The 23948-nt window shown below is 38.3% G+C and overlaps 1 protein-coding gene across 3 annotated transcripts in view; it reads left to right on the top strand.

The window, feature by feature from the left end:
* The window catches only part of SI (sucrase-isomaltase), a 67766-nt gene that overhangs the window by 29425 nt on the left and 14393 nt on the right, over positions 1–23948 (top strand). Inside the window, exons 25-50 of one of the 3 annotated variants that reach the window (XM_067002375.1) lie at positions 1435–1644; positions 2502–2656; positions 3103–3271; positions 4114–4210; positions 4316–4428; positions 4526–4651; positions 5477–5605; positions 5712–5819; positions 6099–6161; positions 6406–6540; positions 6726–6810; positions 7810–7948; positions 11751–11884; positions 12335–12369; positions 12461–12577; positions 13956–14104; positions 15193–15277; positions 15381–15437; positions 16365–16489; positions 16798–16886; positions 18062–18111; positions 18809–18979; positions 19658–19807; positions 21475–21684; positions 22502–22656; positions 23108–23276. In XM_067002375.1, coding sequence (XP_066858476.1) covers positions 1435–1644; positions 2502–2656; positions 3103–3271; positions 4114–4210; positions 4316–4428; positions 4526–4651; positions 5477–5605; positions 5712–5819; positions 6099–6161; positions 6406–6540; positions 6726–6810; positions 7810–7948; positions 11751–11884; positions 12335–12369; positions 12461–12577; positions 13956–14104; positions 15193–15277; positions 15381–15437; positions 16365–16489; positions 16798–16886; positions 18062–18111; positions 18809–18979; positions 19658–19807; positions 21475–21684; positions 22502–22656; positions 23108–23276 — 3225 coding nt within the window. The remainder of the gene's footprint in view (positions 1–1434; positions 1645–2501; positions 2657–3102; positions 3272–4113; positions 4211–4315; positions 4429–4525; positions 4652–5476; positions 5606–5711; positions 5820–6098; positions 6162–6405; positions 6541–6725; positions 6811–7809; positions 7949–11750; positions 11885–12334; positions 12370–12460; positions 12578–13955; positions 14105–15192; positions 15278–15380; positions 15438–16364; positions 16490–16797; positions 16887–18061; positions 18112–18808; positions 18980–19657; positions 19808–21474; positions 21685–22501; positions 22657–23107; positions 23277–23948) is intronic. The other 2 variants (XM_067002376.1, XM_067002377.1) reach the window with 2 other exon arrangements.

Here is a 23948-nt window from a genome sequence, read left to right on the forward strand (position 1 = left end):
GTATTCTTTGCAAGATGGTAAGAAATAATAACAGAGTTGGAAAAAAAAAAAAAAAAGAACAGAACATAATGGAATAGAATATCAGCATCTTTAACTACTGCCTCTTCTGCTTCACTGGCACCTGCCAGACTCACCCCTTTTGTCTCACCTTCATAGTCACTGAAGCACATTTTAAGTTTAAAAAAAAAAAAAAATCCTTTAGATTGTTTGAGAAGAAATCCCTGAATCCCCTGGATCTTATAACTCCTATGCAAACGAAATTGTTCATATCTCTGTTGATACTTATGTATCCAACCCATAATGACTGACATACAATTCTTTATTACACAGTTTCATTGATGGATATCTTATGACTACAAACATGCAGGAGCACTCTACCCTGGCGGGGTTGATCTTTAAAAGGTGTCTCCAGCTGAGTTACTCCCTGCTCCTCTAAATCTAAATTCTATAGCCTGGACATATCTACTAAGTATGAAGACCAAATTGTCTGTTAGCTGTTCCTGGAACAGCAACAGCTGAATTGGGTGGATGAAGTTCCCTGAATTTGTTGCATTCTTAGGAAGATTTTTTTTTTTTTTTTTTTTCGCAATTTTGGATATTTGGAAATGTCTTTTCATGTGAAATCAAATTCTGGTCATGTTATGGACTGTGTATGTTTTAAAAACTTGCTCAAGTTGAAAGGTGCTTAGATTTTGATGACAGATGAATAAATATTCATTAGCAGCTCAGATGTGAGGAGCAGGCATAGTTTCATTAGAACAACTAGGCAGAATTAATGAGAAGTACGCAGAGGTGGAAGTCTAATGCATTAACCTGCGTCAGCTCATCTAATCTCAGAATAACTAGTCTGAGTGTTTCTGTTGAATTATAGCAGGAAACTGAAAGTAATTTTGACCTTGCTGTCGGGAGATCTTTGATACATAGGATGTAATTCTCGGTGGATATTTTAGGGATAATTTATATGACTAAAGATATATGCAATCCAATGGAAAGGCCTGGTCTGCTGTTGCCTGAATATCTAATGTGGTTTTGGCACATCCTCCTGAAGGCTGGTGGAGACTAGAGGGCAACGGGATTAGGAGGGAGGAACTTCTGAGAATTTCAGTACGCCAAGACTCAGCCATGTTTCAGGATTCAGCAGAAGATCACAGATACAGGGAATTTAAATCCATCTTCATTGTGCATGGGCTCAATTTCCTGACTGAATTATTTGTACAGGCTTGACTGAATTATTTGATTATATCTGAATTTTAGTATAGAGATCACTGGGTTCTGCATTGCTTCTTTATTGTTCAGTAGTTGTATTAATTTTTCCCCAAATTTCTCCATTTGACAGCTACCTGATAAAAATGGGAGCTTTGGATCTCATGCTGATAGCATGAAATGCAATAGGCCAGCGTCACTCACTAACCTGCAACCTATTGTCATTTGCAGCAGTCACCATCAAACCCAGACAGTCCATCCTGCTACTACAACTCCGACAACCCTTACTCTGTTGGTGGAGTAGAATACTCCTCATCAGGTTTGGTAGCCAACCTGACCGTAAACAGCATCAATGCCAGAGCTAATGAGAATTACACTGCACCAATTGGTACGCTGCGCTTGGAGGTTAAATATCACAGCAACCACATGCTGCAATTTAAGGTAATTTCAGTCAAGAGGTTTGTAGTTTGTAATGTCCCATTGTTCAAAATAGTTCTGTTTACATAAATTACATAAATGTTAAGGTTTTGTAGACAAGGCCATGCTTTTTTGTTTGTTTGTTTGTTTTGTTTTGTTGTTGTTCTATAAGTTCGTGCTAGAATTTACAATGAAGTTATATGAATTGAAGTTATACTGTTGATGTATATCTGTAATGTCAGCCAGGAACTCTGCAGCTCAAGACATTTTTTTAGTATACAGGTAAATTATGCTGTAAGCATAATTGTGATTGTAATTTTTATTTTTGCATTAATTCTTCCACCTGTGTTCTAAATTTTTTAATGCCCTACTGTTTAGACTATCGCTTCTTATTGTGCATTTAATAAGACTGAAATAAAAGTGATGATGTGATGCACAAAATGTAAGACATCAAGAAGTAAGTTGTGTGAGCTTACAGAATAAAAAATCTTAAAAAGGAATCTCTTTTTTGAGTTGTCTAAAAAATGACTAAAAGATTAATCAGAGAGGTATTTACCACACACATATATGTCTATATTTAAAATAGTTAAAACATGTAAAATACCAATAAAATTTCAAATAGATACTTGAATTAACAGATTTAAATAGTTAACCAGACATTAATGATGCGCATTTCAATCCTTAAGTGTTGTTTTTTTGTTTACATCCCAAATACTGTGAAAGAATTGGAGCAAAAATATGTGTTGAAAGAAAATACTCAGCTTGGCAAAAGTATTCAGTAATTTACTGTTTTAATTTTAACTAATTCTCAATTCCTATACGATAAGTAAGATTTCAAACAACTCATTGAAATGAATTCATTTTCATTTTTTCTTTCATAGATTTATGATTACCAGAATGCACGATATGAGGTTCCTATATCACTAAATCTCCCAAGCTCCCCAGTGAATACAGCCCAGGACCTACTCTATGAAGTATCAGTTCAGAGAAAACCATTTGGTATACAGGTTCGACGCAAAAGCACAGGGACAGTCATGTAAGCCACAATCAATCTATTTTATTTCATTTATTTTTGCTAGCTTTTTCCATCCCAAACCATTTTTTTGGTTTTTTCAAATACCTCAAGACTAGTTTTTTTATCCTTCCCACAAAATGGCACTGTCTGCTAACTGCCAGGTGCAGCTCTATCAGAGATGGCCTCACCATTGCACTGTATGAGAGCACTGACCAGGGAAAGGATGGAGAAGGTACCATAAGCAATATCATTTTCTCACATTTACAGCTTTTCCCCCGTCACTTTGTAGTCTGACATTTGCTCAGTCCTATGTCACATGAGAAAGTGCAGAACAGAAGAAAATATTTTTCAGCCTAAAAGAAGTTCTTCCAGTGAAACATGGCACTAAAGGCTGCTATATTCTTTAAATTTATGTTTCTTATTATATACTTTTAAATATTCTTATTTTTATTTTCTTCCTACTTTAGCTGGGATTCACAGCTGCCTACCTTCACATTCAGCGACATGTTCATTCAGATTTCTACCCGTTTGGCATCCCAATATATATATGGATTTGGAGAAACAGAGCACACCATGTTTCGACGCAACATGAGCTGGAACACCTGGGGAATGTTCACAAGGGACCAGGCTCCTACTGTAAGTAGAAATGAACCTAGCGTGCAGAGATATTCAACAGTGCTTTAAAGTCCAGTGGATGTCTGCTGGTACTGGACACATTTATTGGCTATGAACTTATTTATTGAGGCTTATAATTTGGACGGTGTTTCAATGGCAGTGGTCTTCTCTAAGCCTATTTTTGCTTTGTGACCAGCAAACCCAAATGTGTGGAGCTCAGGCTCTAAGTCTGATGAATATGGCTTAGAAATCACAGCCCAGTGCTCCTTTTTTATGCTTCCCAACAAGTTGTTCTGAAAGATTGAAACGTATCAGGCCAAATCCCATGGTTTTGGGATTCAATTAGTGCTTAGAGGGGTAAATCGGAAATCTTATATCTGTGCATATATGAGTGTTGTTTCCTACAAGATAACACAATGTTGGCAATTTTCAGGGAATGAGCAGTGAAATAGTGGCAGTTTATTACATCTATAACTTAGGTGCAGATTTCAATATATTGAAATATATTCAAAAATAACATCATCTCCTGATCATATAGATAGATGTCTGCTACAGCTGGAAAAAAGAGAAAATTTTGTCCTGGGAAAGCTCTTTCTCATTAGCGAGTTTTAAAAGCAGTAGTACCTTTGCTTTCCTTCATGCTTGGTCACTCTGAACAAGACAGACTCCAGTTGTCAAGCTGAAACTGATTTTCTGCAGGTGTGTTTTGTAGGCGTGTATGTTGTAAGTGTATACTTTTGAAGCTTTTTGTTGTAGATTTGGAAGTTGTGTGTCTCATCTTTTACTAATTCTTTTAAAATAGATGTAAACAGGTAATTGCTTATGATGCTTCAGCTTTAGAAAGTATTTTATTTTGTTTGCAGTATAAGTTGAATTCCTATGGTTATCAGCCATTTTACATGGCTCTTGAAGAAGATGGCAATGCCCATGGAGTTCTCTTGCTTAACAGCAATGCAATGGGTAAGAAAATCTTCATTTTATTTTCTCAGCGTGTTTTATGTTCAGTGGTTTGCAATAGCTGCTAATCCAGGCATCCTTTTTTCATTTCACTTTCCCCATTTCTAGATGTGACGTTCCAGCCAACCCCTGCCCTGACATACCGCACCATTGGAGGAATTCTGGACTTTTACATGGTTTTGGGCCCAACACCAGAACTTGTTGTTCAGGAGTACACTGCAGTAGGATTCTTACCCTATTACAAACTAGCATTCTTTGTGGACTGGTTGCTTGGTTGGTTTTTGCCTATTCACCACAAATACTCTCCCTTACTTCTAGCTGATTGGACGACCAGTGATGCCACCCTACTGGTCCTTGGGGTTCCAGTTGTGCCGCTATGGATACAGGAACGACACTGAAATTTCCCAGCTGGTGGAGCAAATGAAGGCGGCTAACATTCCCTATGTACGCTGGTAGCACTTAACATTTGAGTTCATGCCTGAACTTCAGGCTTCAGAGTATCAGTTAAGACCCTTTAAACACACACAAAGAAAGAAAAAAGAAAACAAAACAAACAAAAAAAAACCCACCCCACTACTATGGTAGAGAAGAGCAAACTCTGTTTTATGCTATAGCTGAACATCTCTGCGTGCCCTAGGTCATGTTAAATGTGGTTCTTAGGCTGCTTTATATTATCTTTTAATCATTCATAATAAAGAAGCACTCAGATGTCTCTCACCATGCTGACTATGAAGGAGCAGTGATAAACAGGAAAAACAAGGAGGAAAGAAATAATGCAGCGTCATTTCAATTGGATATTGCTCTATGTCAAGTCAGCTGTTTTGGCACAGTCTGTTTTTGGGAAAGGAGCAAAAACACATAGGTCAAACAAAGTTATAGAATAGAATAGTTCAGTTGGAAGTGACCTTCAAAGATCATCTAGTCCATCTGCTTGACCACTTCAGAGTTAAACAAAAGCTAAAACATATTAACGAGGGCAATGCCCAATTGCCTCTTGAACACTGACAGCCCTGGGATATCAAACACCTCTCTAGGAAGCCTGCTGTCAACCAGATGCCCCAGATCCCTTTCTGCTGAGCTGCTCTCTAGCCACTGTCTCCCAGTCTGTACCTGTGTCTGGCATTACTCTGTCGCAATAGTTTAAATTGATTGTTACTTCTTAGCAGATGTTCTATAAATCTGTATTTGAGGGGGAAAAAAAAAAAAGAAGAAAAAAAAAGGAAATAAAAAGAAAATGATTTTTTTCCTCATTGCTTTTGTGAATTGCAGGATGTCCAATACGTAGATATTGACCATATGGAACGGCAACTGGACTTCACTCTTGGCGCACGCTTTGCGGGATTACCGGCTCTAATTAACAAAATAAAAGCAGAAGGAATGAGATTCATCATTATCCTGGTCAGTTTGGCATACTTTTTTCATTGCAGAATTCAGAATGTGTTTAAAAGCATTTCTAAACTTATTTTTTCAGCATAAAGCAAAAGTTTGTTACATTTCATTTTAGGATCCAACTATCTCTGGAAACGAAACTGATTATCCTACTTTCTCGAGAGGTGTAGCCGACGATGTCTTCATCAAGTGGCCGAATACCAATGACATTATATATTCCAAGGTACTATTCTTAAAAAGTGTACGACCATAGAGGTATGCCATAGCCAAGTGAGCATCATGTCAGCCTAGACTTCAGTGCTATCCATAGGCACAGTCTGCTAACATTATGTTCATGCCTGAATGTAAATGATACGTTGAATAAATACTGCAAACTGAATTGTCTTCAGTATATGCTGTCATTCATATATGTGGCAGTAAAGAATTGTTATATCGTTCTGTTGCCAGTGCTCAGTTATATTCAGCGTGGTTTAATAATTTCAAAATGTTCTTTGTCCTGTAGGTCTGGCCGTTTCTTCCCAATGTTGAAGTCAATGAGTCACTTCCCGAGCAAACCCAAATACAGGTAAATATTGGTACGGTTTGGCTATTGTCTCAAATATAGAGGGAGAAGTACATCATTTAAGAAAAAATAGCAGCGAGCTAGTTGATAAAATCTCACGTCAGAAATAAGATGCAGAAAATGGCCAGCCTTCCTAACAAAGTCAGAACAGAAAGCAAGTAATTATTTTTTTGTTTTAGAAAATTCCAGCATTTTATCAGTGGGATGCTTCCAGTGCTCTATCTTTTCTATTGTCCTATTTTTACAGCTCTATGGAGCACATGCAGCTTTCCCAGACTTCTTCCGCAATTCCACAGTGGAGTGGTGGAAGAGAGAAATCCTGGAGTTCTACAACAATCCCCGTGACAGCTCAAAAAGTGTGAAGTTTGATGGCCTGTGGATTGTAAGTGTAGAAATGCATCTGATTTGTGGTGTGAATGTGTGTCAAGCACGTGTGGAGCTGCAGACTGAGATTGCAGCTGCGAGGGTTCTCAAGGGCATCTACAATACTGCTTGTTTGTAATTTAGAATTCGGTGTATTTTGTATGATTGAAGGAAATACAATCAAGTTTTGCTCTGTATTTTTAGGACATGAATGAACCGGCAACTTTTTATAATGGCGCCATTGGTGGTTGTAGAGATGACCTCCTTAATAAGCCACCATATATTCCTCGTAAGTCTGATGAGTCCATAAAATGGTGTTAGGTCATTCTCACTACTATGACATTTCTTACATATTGGTACATGTGACATGAATTCCTATAGTTAGGTATATTAAACCACAACTAAACTCCTAACTGAAAGTTTCCCTTCTTTTCCAAGAATATTAGCACACTTAAATCACATATTTTTTAGAATGAGCAGTAACGGCACTTCTAAAAACTAAAGTTATTTGTAGTTATGTGACTACGTATGGATTTTGATAACTATTTTATATTTAGGTGCTTTGTTTTAGACATGGTAGAGAACGTAGTTCTCTCTTCTGCAGTTCTCTCTGATGAATAATGCGATTAACTGAAAATGCAAAAAATATTATTGTGTCTCCTCTCGTTAGCATTTATCTATACAGTAAAATACCTGAAACACTTGGCTAGCATTTATCTATGCATAAAAATAATTGTTATTCTTAACTAGGCTTTACTTAAGTGCTGGTATGAGGTAGTACAACTCAGGAACTATTTATTAATGTTCATCATTCATCACTCTGCTGTTCTGCTATTAGAGTAGTCCTATTGCTTACTGTGGTCTTCAGTTGTTATAGTTTCTCAGCAAACATCGGGAAGTTAATATTCAGACATAGGCCTTCACCAGCACATGCAACACCCAACCCAATTTATGTTCATATGGATGACAGGACAGGGTTTACAAAGATGTGCAGTATCTGCTGAATTAGGATATACCCTGTTTATTCTTTGAGCCGCTCCAGTAAGAGCATCTGTAACAGAGCTATTAACACGCTTAGAAACCCAGATGCCTGCATAGGACTAATGGAGCTATCCCATTTGATAAAGATGGAAACGCTCCTTTATAATAAGTCATAGATGACAGTATAGATGCCTAACAGAGAGTGAACACAAAAGAAATCATGACCATTAACAAAAATTAACTGCAGTTGTTATAGAATACTCCTCATTAAAAAGCATGTATTCTTTTCTTCTTCCCTTCTCATTAGATTTGGGATCCCGGGCAGATGGTTTAATTGTCAAAACTCCATGCATGGAAGGTCAGCAGTATCTTCCGGACGGTACCCCAGTTAGACACTATGATGTCCACAGTCTTTACGGATGGTCACAAACAAAACCTACCCTCGAGTAAGTGAGATTTGCATACTTTCTTGCTATCTCCAAAATGTGTTAACAAGAAAGTTGGTGTCCATATTCTTATGGCCCAAACCTGCCTGAGTCTCTTTCAGATGTCTGCGAAATCTTCCTTTTCATCCTAGTAGTGTTGATTCTACCGTTCTGTTCAAAGTGGAGTTTGGTGTTCAGAGCACCAATGCTCCAGGTTTTGCAGTTGGCAGTATTTCAGTCACGTTCCTGCTCAACTTGCGCTGTGATCTCGCGTGTGGCGCAAGCAGGGTGGTAGGAACCTGAGCAAGGATGTGCAGGTGAAGGCATGGTGGGTGTGTGCAGGTCGGAGCTGAAGCTGAGCTTCCACTGTTGCAGTGCAATAAAGGCATACTGCTGTCGGAGCCAAGTAGAAAAAAAACTAACTCAAGCATGTCTACACCAGCAGCAGTATCACTCACTGTCTCAGGACAGGCAGGCAGAGCCTTTATTTTGAGTGTGGCAGCTTTAAAATCACTGACCCTGAGCAGATGCAATTTTCAAGGTACCTTTTAGCGGCAGTTTACCCAAGTCTGATATTAAAGAAAGTTACTCTTCACCTAGCTGCAGAGCAAGTCTTTGTATAGCAGTTCTAAGGGTTTCATCCATACACATTTTAAGTTGTGCAAGCCCAACTGCTGACCTGTATTATGAAATGAGGTGGTCACGGTGCTATTTCTCACATAGTTTAATTGGGATGTAATAACTCGCCACCAATCGTTGTCCTGTCCCAGGGTGTTCACACATAACACGTTGCCTTTTCAGCAGAGGTTTCTATTGAGTCAAGGCCATCCTGGGGCGATGCTCAGCATTGTAAATGGGAGCAGTCAATCAAAAGGCATTGCTCTGCTATTCTGTTACAAGGCAGAACAGAGAACAGGTCTGAACATTTGGATCAGCTGTTGTTAACAGTAATTACTCAATGACAGTCTCACCTAATTACTGCAATTAAAATATAAAACATGTGTTTTTTGTTTCTAGCTAGTGCTAGGATAGCCTCTTATTTCTAGCCTTGATACTGTTTTAGCCTTACACATGTAGTGAGGGAAAATGAATACAGGTTTTTTAAGAATGTTAATTTAAGAAGGGCTCTATTATCTTGGGTATTCAAAATTACTTGAATATGGGTGAAGAGAGAAAACAGTGACTTTTAAAACACACATTCTGTTCATAAGGCTTTCCTTTTAGGAATTTATTTTCTCAGTTCCAAGACAGATGTCATTACCTGTTTCTTAGTGAATAGGATCCCAGCTGACTTTAGATAGTGTCTGATCTAACGACAGTATATTTGTGCTGTTTCATTTCCAATTCAATGAGTAAGCAAGGAACAGCGTTTCCTTATAGGTCTTAATGATCTTAACGTCCTTGGTAACTTTGATGTTGCCATAAGACAAGAAAATACCAAGGCTATTTGATTTTTTGACTGAGTGGATGCTACTGTCGGCAGCGTGCATGGCAGCGCTGTCGGTCAAGGCACGCATGAATCTGCTGGCAGGAGAGGGAGGAAAGTCTGATACCTCTGCTGTCAGCCAAATCACATGCAATTTGGATATTGTAAATAGACAATAATTTAACAGTGGGAGCAATATTGCTGTCATTCCTGTGCATCAGGTGTGAACTGAAATGTAGTGAAATATTTTCTTCTCTGTTGAGAGGTACTGTAACAGAAATGAGTACAATAAATTACACAGCCTATACAGATATTCTCACAGTTGAAACAAACAGAAAACTGTTGTTAAAAAAAAAAAAAAAAGGGAGAGAGATCACAACTAAGAGATCTCTCTAATTAGATCTCTCTCTAATACTCCTGACTAAATGAGTAATTGTGACACAGAAGATGTGTAGTAATAATAACTTGTTCTAAGAGTAAACCATCCAAACAAGAAGATTGTTTGAATGCAAAAGCCACAATATGGAAAACAAACAAACAAACAAAAAACAAACAACACTGTAATGGAAAAGTAAGCTGTAAATTTTTGCCTAATTTGATAGTTTCATTTCTCTGTTAATTCAACAGAGGAACCTTCTTTGTATTGGCTCAAGGCTGTTCTTTTGTAACAAGGCTTTTGCACAGATGTGAAAGCCAGAACCTTTAAGAGTGAATCTAGCAACCATTTTGAGGTAAAGGTTTGGAGGGCTTGGTGACACGAAGAGTTGGTTTTCAGGGATACAGCTTTGACTCAGTCCTGAAGCAGAGAGATGGCACCCCAAGTCAGGAAAACACTCAGGCCCTGCTCATCCCTGGGCGGTTCAGTGGGCAACGTACACTTTCTTTGGATTTCAAATTTTAGCAGGACCTTCCAAAGACTGTTGAAGGAGGGTAAACGAAGTAGCAGCTGAAAATGTTTGATAATACATTACAAAGAAATAAAAGGTACTAGAAAACTTACTGTTTGTCTTGGAAGAAATAATTACAGCACATTAGTCTAGTTTAATTACTACGGTAATTTAAGTGACTTGTGTATTTTTGCTGTAATTATAGCATCACTAAAGCTGCAAATCCTGTCGAAAAATAAATAAATAGTGCCTTATTGAAGCAGCTGTTTAGGCAATTATGGTGGAGCTAGCATTGGAGAGCAGTGCAATTCAGTCAGTGCAGCTTTCTAACTAGTATTGCAGTTCAGTATTTTGCTGTAATGATTCACAGTATGCGTGCACGCCTGCAAAGGGATTCTTCGAAGAAACCAGGGCAGTTATGCATCCACACTAGGCACACAGCATAGACCAGCAGCGGCAAGGTGTGAGTGTCCTCTGCAGGACAATTAGGAAGCATAAATTCCTATCAGCTCCACCTTTTTTTTTTTTTTTTTTATAAAGCCTATTTGTTACCTTTGGAGGTATTTTGTGGCAATTGCCAAGACTTTATTTAAGAAAATGAATCATTTTTCTTTATCTTATTTGCAGAACGGGCCTAGCTGGTGAGTTGTTTTTCCATCCAGCTCTTTTAGAGCCACACCTTGGGAGTTCCTCTCCTTAGTTATCAGCAAGCCACTGTCTCCCCTCCCAGCAGCAATGAACGAAGCCATCTGGGTTCTGTGGCAGAGGCCCTGAAAAGCCCTTGACAGTCCTAATCCGCTGCTTGCTGTTTCCCTTTAACTCCTGACCCCAAAGGCTTTAGGTGCTGGTAATGCACAGCAAGGCCATGAGATGGGAATCTTGAAGGGTGCATTTGGTTTCTCCCTCCACATGGCTAGTCTACGCCATCTTGCCAGGAGCACTCTCTGGCTTCTAATGTTGGTCACTTCACATCAGATTCTTACCATGTTGGTGCTTCTGATGTGATTGTGGGTCCATGGCTTGCTTTTTGCTCCGGTATCTTTCTGGCAACTGGAGTTATGTTGACAGATCAAGTATTCAAGACCCCTTTTTATCTTCCTGGTTTTAGTTTTCTTCAGATTATTTTCAGCTGGTTCTGCAAATTTTCAGATACTACAGTAAAGGAATGATGTGCCGTATACCACATCGTGTAGCCCTATAAAATGTGCAAGCTGGACTACATTCGTGTTTTCCCACAGAGTAATTTCCCTCAGCTGGAAGTTTGCATTTTAGCACCTCCTTGTTTTGCCACAGGTTTGCTGGCACTTAATTCTGACTTTCTGCTTCTGTGCAAATCACTGTGCACTAGCATGAAAAGCACATTTGGACTGTATGGATCCATAGTACAACATAGTACAACAAAATTTCTGCCCTTTGTTAGGAAAGTATAAGACACTATATTTATTTTCAAAGAGGATCTTATGTAATAAGTTCTCGTGTAATTTATTTCTTCATCTATTTTCAATGTCAGCGCTTTGCGGAATGCCACAAAAGAGCGTGGGATCGTCATCACCCGCTCAACGTATCCCAGCAGTGGAAGATGGGCTGGACATTGGCTGGGTGATAACAAGGCAGCTTGGGATCAGCTGGCTAAATCTGTTATTGGTATGTAGAAGGAAGAAGGTCTCTAATCAGTATATTCTGTGCAGTAATTCCTTTTCCTTGACTTACCTGCTTTTAGAATTTATTGGTTTTAACTGAAATACGCTCTTTGTTCAACAACCAGAATCCATGGTCAATTCCTTTGTGACTACTACTTCTTTACTTCTCCCCTGGTTGTTGGGAGCTCCTTTATTCCCCTGGGACCAGCCACCTCCCCCCGTTGTGTTCTGTCACCTCAGTTCTCATCATCTGCTGGTGCTGCTGTCCGACATATCTTTGTTTCTGACAAACCATCTCCCCACTCTTTCTGTAGAAGAAAAACAAGAGAAATTAGAGAAATTGTGATTTTTTTTTTCTCATTCAGCACTATAATATATATTATCTAGCACGACCATTAGCATATGAAAGGGGGAAGAAAAACAGCTGGTAACAATGAATTATTTCTCCTTTCAGGTATGATGGAGTTCAGCCTCTTTGGAATATCTTATGTAAGCTAACCAGTTATTATATTTTATTTAATTATCTTGACACTGTACAAGAATTTACAGTATTCCAACTGGATTGTTTGTCAACTTTCAGACAGGAGCTGATATCTGTGGCTTCTTTAATGACTCACAGTATGAGTTGTGTCTTCGCTGGATGCAGCTGGGTGCATTTTACCCATATTCAAGGAATCACAATGAGAAAGGAACAAGAGTGAGTTTCAGATTTTTAATGGTTGTTAATGGATAGACCTTTGCAATGCACATGTAGAGAACAGCTGGGGCATCACACAAGCCAGCCAGTGTCAAAAAAAGCACATTCCAAGCAAAACGGACATGAAAAGAACACGTTTCGCTCTTCATCAAAAAAATAACAGTCTGTGTTTGTATGCTAGCTCTGCTGCAATCCTCCCCCCTCGCATGGGAGGTTTTATGCCTGCAGAGGGGCTGCTCTGGGATTTAGACCACTTGAAGGAAGCATATACTATGTTTGATTTGACTGAATCCAACTCCTACCTATTGTTCCCTTTAGGCCGTTTTGATTTACAGTCACTACACTAAAATACAGTGCTTTTGTGGCAAATGCTGTTAAAGGAGCAAAACTGACCTTGGAGTTTGAAGCCCTAATTGTCCATAATTATTACCATAAATGAGAAAACGGGACAGTGTAATATGACTCTGGAATAAGAGTCAGGAATTTATGTACTTTACACATTTGCCACCATCAGATATTGTGTTTCTTTTAGGAATAAAGGAAAATAATTGCTTAAATGTAGGTCTGTGCTGGCCAAGGACTATATTGTAGAAAGCTGTACAACTAGATAAGTGGAAAAATAAAAATTGAAACAGCACGTAGATTCCAGTTAAAGCTTCAGGTCTAGCCGAGTAGTGCTATTTGTGTGGCACATGTCTAATGAATCCGAGTCTTCTTTTCAAAACCTACGTGCTTATCTTGCCACGGCACACCTTTCGATAGGACTTCCAAAGCCTTTAAAAATGCAGATTCAGGGTTATCATGTTGCTTGCAGTCTTAGCCAATTTGCCAAGGTATTGTTCAATACGTTTAGTAAAGATTGGAAGTGCTCCCTGACATCAGTCATTAGTGCTTTGGTCTCTTTTTGCAAGTCCTGAGTGCTGCCCTGCAGGAGAGAGGGATAATAAATTATGTACTCCAGGATGTGTAACGCCTTCAGGACAACTTGCAAGAAATATTTTTTACAGTACTCCCCACAGGTTTTTCTCTTCTTCCTTCTTTCTAGTTCCCCTCTTAGGGATGACAGTCATACCTACTGTTTTTACTGTCACTTAGTCCTGAAGGATAAGTAAATGGAGGTGCTCTAGTTTGGAGGCAGAGGAATTTGCAAGGGTCTACTGAAACTTTCACAGCTGTCTTGCCAGGCAGATTTTGATGCACATTTGGTAATTACTACTACTGCCACTACTACGGTTAGGTTTTATGAAGTCATGAGAAAAACATAAAACGAAAGAGATGCTAAATGTGAACACTCTTGTAAACATCGGCATTATTTTTTTCCATAGCTGTTCTAAACACAGTAAGCCAGTTTGAGTAGCAACTGTCTCTTCTCTTTTAGAGGCAAGATCCTGTTTCCTGGAATGCAACATTTGAGGACATTTCCAGGAAGGTGCTGAATATAAGATACACTCTGTTACCCTATTTTTATACATTAATGTACGACGCCCATGCCCACGGCAGTACTGTGATCCGCCCCGTACTCCATGAGTAAGTGTGACTTCTTTGCTCCTCTTGTCAAGAATTTCAACAACAAATTTTGGAGTTAGAACCCTCCTAATGATGTTTTCCATTATTTAGAGCATTTTTTCTGTTAAAAAAAAAAAAAAGGTATGAAATTGAGAATATGAGCTTTCAATATCAAGTTTTACTTTCACAGAGAACAGAAGTTCTCTGTTTTATGCTATGCAAAACTGAACATTTGCTTAGCTAGAGTTAATGTATACATTTTAAAGCTCACCCTTAGCCTCTTTAGGGAGAAGCAACAATGATGTTTCATTGAATGCTAGACATATTGATGCTAGATATATGTAGAATTAAAAAGCAGATGTTGCAAAAACAGGTGGACAAAAACTTTAAGCAAAGAAGAGGGTGATAAATCTGCCATAAGTCATGACAGAGTTTTGCAGGGAAAAGCATATTTTATTTATTTATCTATTTATTTTTTACTGGCCAAACTGATAGAATTGATCAAAAAAAAAAAAAGTTATTGGTTGTACAAAGCCTTCTTTGTCCCTGGAAGGACAAAGGTTTAGCTCCTTTTATTATAAGATGTGCTCTAGTGTATATATAGTATATATACGCTTGTCTTGGCTAAAGATCATTGAGCTGTTTACATGTATTGTCTTGATTTTTTTCAAACCACCTGCCCAAGGAAAAAGTGACACAGATGAGAAAATGATTCACAGTCTGACCACTACCTAATCTTAGTACTGCCGATATCTCCAAAGCAAAACTGATCTTTTGAGTTTTGTGGTCTAAAAATCCTGAAAATCAATTTGCCAAAGGAACGGCAAAAAAAGAAAACTAAGTAATAGCCTGCATTCCTGCAATGATTTTCACATTAGGATCTCTGTGCATTCTTGGCAAACAATAATTGATCTATTTAAAAGGAAACAGATAAATAAAATATATATTTTAATCACCTATCTCAGTTATTGTTAATACTAGAATAAATACAGATGAGGAAATAACAGCTACTAGGAATAGTAGATTGCATTACTGATGAAAGCATCTTAAAAGAACATTTTGGAAAAGTTCAGCACTCAATGTTTAATCAAGATTCTGTTAACGTGCAGGTTTGTGGAAGACAGAGCAACATGGGATATATATGAACAATTCCTTTGGGGACCTGCACTGCTCATCAGCCCTGTAATGCAACCGGTATGTGCTTAAGCACCCAAGTGTATATGAAAGTATTAAAGCTACTTTAGCTAAACTTTCCTCTTTGCTTTAACTTCCCTAAAAAACGTATCTTTAATTCCAGAATGCTGTAACGGTGGATGCTTACATACCTGATGCCCGCTGGTATGATTACTACACAGTAAGTCATTTTCAAAATTGTATGTATTCCTTATAATATTGTTCAGATAGTAGCAGGGTGTGCTGAGGTGTGAAGCCACTACCTCCCTTTTACAAACTTGTGTTTATCATCATTTCTTGGCATTATAACAACTACATCTTCTTAGCTGTTTTCTTATAAAAATCCTTAGTTCCTTTTATTGTAATAATGTTTAACAGGACCAGAGCTGTACTACATACTATGTACTTGAACTATGTACTCCTGCCTCCTTCTTTCCCCCCCAGCTTTTATTGCAAAGCATGACATCGTATACTATGGAATATCCCTTTGGTCAGTCTGTGTCCGTTGTCTTGGCTGTGTCCCCTCCACAGCCTACAAACTGGCAGGGCAGCGTGAGAAGCAGAAAAGTCTGTGACTCTGTATAAGCACTGCTCAGCAACCACTAAAACACCAGTGTGTTATCAACACCATTTTCATCGTAAATCTGAAACTTAGCACCACGCAAGCTTCTTTGAAGAAAATTAACACTATCCCAGCCAAAACTAGCATAAGAATGCTGGAATGGAGAAAGACAAACAGGGTTAGCTGCACCAGCCTTTCATGGAAGATAAGAAAAGACTAGTAAGAAGGAGTAGGCATTAAAAATCACTTCGCTGATCACATGTTTGTATTTCACCTGAATGGCCGCTTTGATTCAGCTGCTCTCCCCTGAGGTTGATAAACACTTTTTCAGATGCATAGCTTTATGGTTTCTCTTATGTAGAGAGAGCAATGTAGGGCATTATGAAGTTACTCCTGTATTAACAGCACGATTTGTAGAAACAACTCCTAAGGAATCTGCCTAGCAAAAAAAATAAATAATAATAATAATTATTATTATTATTTCATTCTAAAATAACTGTAAAGGGAGATCAATTCAACAGAAGACATTTTTTTTTTCATAAACAGGATGAATACATTGGTATTAGGCGACAGTCAGTAACTCTATCAGCTCCTTTGGACCATATCAATCTTCATATCCGAGGCGGTTACATTCTCGCATGGCAACAACCTGCTAATACAACTTTTTACAGGTACAATAAGAATAACTAGAATATTAAAATTTAGTTGTAGTTATCATATTAATTAATAATATCATATTATTACCAGTCTTTAAAGAATACATTTATTTATAGAAGCACCTGAGATTTGTGGATGCTTTTTCTCTTCAGTCTCTTCCTAATGGTCTCCTTTAAATGTAATGCTGTGGGGTCAAGAAAATGAGTATCAGAGACCAGATGAATGGCAGACAATATTTCTAAAACAAGTTCTAATGCTTGGGAGAGAGGAAATGTGATTAGCTGAGGATATTAAGGAAAAAAAAATATTCTGTTTTGTACAGCCGGAAAAACCCAATGGGACTTACTGTTGCTTTGAATGACACTCAGATGGCAGAAGGACAGCTTTATTGGGATGATGGGGTTCGCATTGGTACGTATCATGTTTTCTTGTCATCCTAAAACACCTTTCCAGCTGTGAGGGTGGTAGAACACTGCAACAGGCTGCCAAGAGAGGCTGTGGAGCCTCCATCTTTGGAAATATTCAAAGCCCAAATTAAAACAGAGAAACAAAAAACAATGAGAGGAACTGGAACGAGATGAAACAAATTACAGCAGTCCGTGAACAGCAAATAATGCTCAGCAGCTAGCTAACCACTTTTTTGTCTGCGGTTCTAACAATAACATTGCTGTCAAAGTGGAAACGTGAAGCTATAAGAAACTGCAACCCTTCGCCATCACTTGGGAAAAAAAAAAAGGCTTTTGTGGTTGCTTCCGCCTTAGAAGTCCTCAGTGTAGTGGGGGGCGTTTGAGCATTAGAGGCATATGGATATGCCAGACTCTGCTGGCCAAAGCAAGCCCAGTTCTGGAGGCCTTATCTGAGCACACCCTCAGAGCCAAAAATTAAAGCTCCACGTTAACAAAGTGATTTTTACTGATTGAGACCACAGAATGCTACGATTTATAGAATTAATATTAGGTATCAAAGAAATGGTGCCTTGGACCTAGGGCAGCAAATACAACAAAGACTTGTCCTCAAACCTATGGGAGCCATAACCATAGGAAACGTGGGAAGCTTTCACTGATTTCCTCAGCATTAGTAAATCTAAATTGTCTTCAGACAAGAGATATTTGCGTGCTGTTTATCCTTCCTATACAGAGCCTATTACCCTTGTAATAACAATAAGCCGTTACCTGAGATTACGACAAATAATGCAGAAAACTGTTATGTTGCACAGTGATGTGTAGGGAAGTTTGCTGTAGAGCAGAAAGGCAGTACCTTCAACGCCTGTTATCATCAGCACTACTTTCATTAGTTCATTAGAGTTCATTTAGTACTGAATAAGAGGACTGGTAAAATATACAACGGTGATTTCAAAGAAGCATCAACATATATAGTAATCATGCGTAATTGGACAGTGAATAGAGGTAGAGGTAGGAAAAGCACTTCTTGCACAAATACAGTTATGCTCTTTTTATAGAGAGAGAGACAAATATACAAATTTGGGTAGAGCATACATACACACTTCTTCAATTGAATGTTTTATAATATTTTAACTGAACAGCTAAACAGCGAACACATTTGATTGTATCCTTTCTTTCTAACAGACGCATATGAAGATGGTGCATATCTGCTAACATCATTTACTGCTAAGCAGGTATGTAATGCTAACAGTTTCCGAATAATCACTTGAGGTGATCCTTGTCACATTTTTAACTATTTGTATTTTAATTTGTCCCTTTGCAAAGTTTAGATATTCCCCTTTCAGACTGATCCTGGATGACAGAGTAATTGTTATTCAGTAGGGCGAAGACTGTTGTGGGTCTCTAAATGTTGCTTTAAGAACTTCTTTGGGATCCCAGCAGCATATGTGAGTGCACACTAGAAGAACAAACTCGTTTGGCATTCTTTGTACTCATATACATCAGAGTAATCTAGTTTATTTCAGTGGGGTTATTCCACAGAGGTGCATAGTCATTTTAAGGAGCTGGCCCAGACTGAAAGCTGCAGGACGGATGTTGGTGCACATCCTTTAGATGGAGATGATTTCTCACAGAGCACTGGGTTTAAACCTGGATCAGGCCTCACAGCAGCTGGGATATGAGGCACAACTGCTGTCCCAGGGATAGCGGGGAAGGTCTGTCCGTGCAGCAATTAAAGACACAGCGGATTCCAGGATCTAGATAGACTAACAATGTGAAGAAAACTGAAGCCTTCAACGTCTGGAAAATAAATAAAAACATACAGACATATTTTCTTTAAAATGCCTGGGAAGTGAGGAAAGCAATTGAAAGGCTCAAGTAGACTTGTACCCGTGTAATTACTGCATCCTATTTCATTTTTTTTTCTTTCAGAATGTTTTAGATATCAGAGTTGTGCATCATGGTTACACTGATCCAAACAACTTAAAGTTTACTGAAATTAAAGTCCTGGGCGTGAACACCAATGTTAAGCACGTAGATGTATTGCAGGATGGTGGGATAATTCCGTCAGCTCACACTGTGAGATACGACAACACCACCCAGGTGAGACGCTGTTTTTCGCATAATGCCACCTTCACAACTGAATATGTCCTCTTAAGCCTTTGGGGATTCAGCTCTCAGCTCTAATACCATATTTAGAGGATAGTTCAGCAGGACATATCATCATTAACTGACAGTCACTTTTAGGAGGTACTGTTCAATAGAGAGTAAATATTGTGCAGGGAGTGCGGTAGAGTTTTTAAGCACAGAAGTTACTGTAGAGGAACCCAGGCTGCTCCTGACTGTGAAGAAATGGTGGGTTTTGTTTTGTGCTGGTTTCTACTCTTCCTAATAGCTTACTCACAGCCTGCGATTTGAAGGAAGGAAAAGCAACAAATGTTTTTGTAGTCTCTACATGACCCTATTGTTGTCAGTTTTGTCTGACAACTTTATTTCCTACCTCTGTTTGCCAACACCATTTCTTCCTCTGTCAAGTCAGATTTGAGCTGTAGGCGAGGCACAATGTGCAGTCTCCTGGTCTCAATGCCACTTGGTGGCATTTTTCTGCGGCCAACAGTAACTCTTTGTGCAATGCTTCTCTCTGGGTCAGATGCACACATGCTGTGAAACGTGGAAAACGTAGGAAAATGCATTCTTCCTGAGGAATGGCTTCTCTACTAACTGAAGGAAAGATTGATCTGCTGTAGGATTTAATAAGTATTTATTGTGTAATATTTGTAGGTTGTTCATATAACAGGACTTCAGCTTGAACTGGGAAAATCCTACACACTGCAATGGACTCAAGAATTAAGTATCAACGAAAGGTTTGATTGTTATCCCAATCAGGATCCAACAAAAGAAAAATGTGAACAACTTGGCTGTGTCTGGGAGGTAAGCAAAAATGATTTCTCTAAATGGTCGTGACAGAAACCTTTCCAGAATCATAGCTTTCTCTCTGTTGTGGTTACAGGGGAAAAAGTAGTCAGGCAGATTTGTCAGACATAATTAGTATGGGGGCACTGCCATCAACTGACCTGTACTAGCAATTTTATTTGCTTCACTGATACTAAGGTAGTTAGCAACAATGTAAGTTCTTTCAAAGTGTATCAGAAGTTGAGGAAAAATGTGGTGTTCTTTGCAAGATGGTAAGAAATAATAACGGAGTTGGAAAAAAAAAAAAAGAACAGAACATAATGGAATAGAATATCAGCATCTTTAACTACTGCCTCTTCTGCTTCACTGGCACCTGCCAGACTCACCCCTTTTGTCTCACCTTCATAGTCACTGAAGCACATTTTAAGTTAAAAAAAAAAAAAAAATCCTTTAGATTGTTTGAGAAGAAATCCCTGAATCCCCTGGATCTTATAACTCCTATGCAAACGAAATTGTTCATATCTCTGTTGATACTTATGTATCCAACCCATAATGACTGACATACAATTCCTTATTACACAGTTTCATTGATGGATATCTTATGACTACAAACATGCAGGAGCACTCTACCCTGGCGGGGTTGATCTTTAAAAGGTGTCTCCAGCTGAGTTACTCCCTGCTCCTCTAAATCTAAATTCTATAGCCTGGACATATCTACTAAGTATGAAGACCAAATTGTCTGTTAGCTGTTCCTGGAACAGCAACAGCTGAATTGGGTGGATGAAGTTCCCTGAATTTGTTGCATTCTTAGGAAGATTTTTTTTTTTTTTTTTTTTGCAATTTTGGATATTTGGAAATGTCTTTTCATGTGAAATCAAATTCTGGTCATGTTATGGACTGTGTATGTTTTAAAAACTTGCTCAAGTTGAAAGGTGCTTAGATTTTGATGACAGATGAATAAATATTCATTAGCAGCTCAGATGTGAGGAGCAGGCATAGTTTCATTAAAACAACTAGGCAGAATTAATGAGAAGTACGCAGAGGTGGAAGTCTAATGCATTAACCTGCGTCAGCTCATCTAATCTCAGAATAACTAGTCTGAGTGTTTCTGTTGAATTATAGCAGGAAACTGAAAGTAATTTTGACCTTGCTGTCGGGAGATCTTTGATACATAAGATGTAATTCTCAGTGGATATTTTAGGGATAATTTATATGACTAAAGATATATGCAATCCAATGGAAAGGCCTGGTCTGCTGTTGCCTGAATATCTAATGTGGCTTTCGCACATCCTCCTGAAGGCTGGTGGAGACTAGAGGGCAACGGGATTAGGAGGGAGGAACTTCTGAGAATTTCAGTACGCCAAGACTCAGCCATGTTTCAGGATTCAGCAGAAGATCACAGATACAGGGAATTGAAATCCATCTTCATTGTGCATGGGCTCAATTTCCTGACTGAATTATTTGTACAGGCTTGACTGAATTATTTGATTATATCTGAATTTTAGTATAGAGATCACTGGGTTCTGCATTGCTTCTTTATTGTTCAGTAGTTGTATTAATTTTTCCCCAAATTTCTCCATTTGACAGCTACCTGATAAAAATGGGAGCTTTGGATCTCATGTTGATAGCATGAAATGCAATAGGCCAGCGTCACTCACTAACCTGCAACCTATTGTCATTTGCAGCAGTCACCATCAAACCCAGACAGTCCATCCTGCTACTACAACTCCGACAACCCTTACTCTGTTGGTGGAATAGAATACTCCTCATCAGGTTTGGTAGCCAACCTGACCTTAAACAGCATCAATGCCAGAGCTAATGAGAATTACACTGCACCAATTGGTACGCTGCGCTTGGAGGTTAAATATCACAGCAACCACATGCTGCAATTTAAGGTAATTTCAGTCAAGAGGTTTGTAGTTTGTAATGTCCCATTGTTCAAAATAGTTCTGTTTACATAAATTACATAAATGTTAAGTTTTTGTAGACTAGGCCATGGTGGTTTTTTTTTTGTTGTTTTTGTTCTATAATTTCGTGCTAAGTTATCCTGTTGATGTATATCTGTAATGTCAGCCAGGAACTCTGCAGCTAAAGACATTTTTTTAGTATACAGGTAAATTATGCTGTAAGCATAATTGTGATTGTAATTTTTATTTTTGCATTAATTCTTCCACCTGTGTTCTAAATTTTTTAATGCCCTACTGTTTAGACTATCACTTCTTATTGTGCATTTAATAAGACTGAAATAAAAGTGATGATGTGATGCACAAAATGTAAGACATCAAGAAGTAAGTTGTGTGAGCTTACAGAATAAAAAAACTTAAAAAGGAATCTCTTTTTTGAGTTGTCTAAAAAATGACTAAAAGATTAATCAGAGAGGTATTTACCACACACATATATGTCTATATTTAAAATAGTTAAAACATGTAAAATACCAATAAAATTTCAAATAGATACTTGAATTAACAGATTTAAATAGTTAACCAGACATTAATGATCCGCATTTCAATCCTTAAGTGTTGTTTTTTTGTTTACATCCCAAATACTGTGAAAGAATTGGAGCAAAAATATGTGTTGAAAGAAAATACTCAGCTTGGCAAAAGTATTCAGTAATTTACTGTTTTAATTTTAACTAATTCTCAATTCCTATACGATAAGTAAGATTTCAAACAACTCATTGAAATGAATTCATTTTCATTTTTTCTTTCATAGATTTATGATTACCAGAATGCACGATATGAGGTTCCTATACCATTAAATCTCCCAAGCTCCCCAGTGAATACAGCCCAGGACCTACTCTATGAAGTATCAGTTCAGAGAAAACCATTTGGTATACAGGTTCGACGCAAAAGCACAGGGACAGTCATGTAAGCCACAATCAATCTATTTTATTTCATTTATTTTTGCTAGCTTTTTTCATCCCAAACCATTTTTTTGGTATTTTTCAAATACCTCAAGACTAGTTTTTTTATCCTTCCCACAAAATGGCACTGTCTGCTAACTGCCAGGTGCAGCTCTATCAGAGATGGCCTCACCATTGCACTGTATGAGAGCACTGACCAGGGAAAGGATGGAGAAGGTACCATAAGCAATATCATTTTCTCACATTTACAGCTTTTCCCCCGTCACTTTGTAGTCTGACATTTGCTCAGTCCTATGTCACATGAGAAAGTGCAGAACAGAAGAAAATATTTTTCAGCCTAAAAGAAGTTCTTCCAGTGAAACATGGCACTAAAGGCTGCTATATTCTTTAAATTTATGTTTCTTTATATTTATATACTTTTAAATATTCTTATTTTTATTTTCTTCCTACTTCAGCTGGGATTCACAGCTGCCTACCTTCACATTCAGCGACATGTTCATTCAGATTTCTACCCGTTTGGCATCCCAATATATATATGGATTTGGAGAAACAGAGCACACCATGTTTCGACGCAACATGAGCTGGAACACCTGGGGAATGTTCACAAGGGACCAGGCTCCTACTGTAAGTAGAAATGAACCTAGCGTGCAGAGATATTCAACAGTGCTTTAAAGTCCAGTGGATGTCTGCTGGTACTGGACACATTTATTGGGGCTTATAATTTGGACGGTGTTTCAATGGCAGTGGTCTTCTCTAAGCCTGTTTTTGCTTTGTGACCAGCAAACCCAAATGTGTGGAGCTCAGGCTCTAAGTCTGATGAATATGGCTTAGAAATCACAGCCCAGTGCTCCTTTTTTATGCTTCCCAACAAGTTGTTCTGAAAGATTGAAACGTATCAGGCCAAATCCCATGGTTTTGGGATTCAATTAGTGCTTAGAGGGGTAAATCAGAAATCTTATGTCTGTGCATATATGAGTGTTGTTTCCTACAAGATAACACAATGTTGGCAATTTTCAGGGAATGAGCAGTGAAATAGTGGCAGTTTATTACATCTATAACTTAGGTGCAGATTTCAATATATTGAAATATATTCAAAAATAACATCATCTCCTGATCATATAGATAGATGTCTGCTACAGCTGGAAAAAAGAGAAAATTTTGTCCTGGGAAAGCTCTTTCTCATTAGCGAGTTTTAAAAGCAGTAGTACCTTTGCTTTCCTTCATGCTTGGTCACTCTGAACAAGACAGACTCCAGTTGTCAAGCTGAAACTGATTTTCTGCAGGTGTGTTTTGTAG

This window comes from Anser cygnoides, chromosome 9 (genome assembly GCF_040182565.1).
Source record: "Anser cygnoides isolate HZ-2024a breed goose chromosome 9, Taihu_goose_T2T_genome, whole genome shotgun sequence".
Lineage (NCBI taxonomy): Eukaryota > Metazoa > Chordata > Aves > Anseriformes > Anatidae > Anser > Anser cygnoides.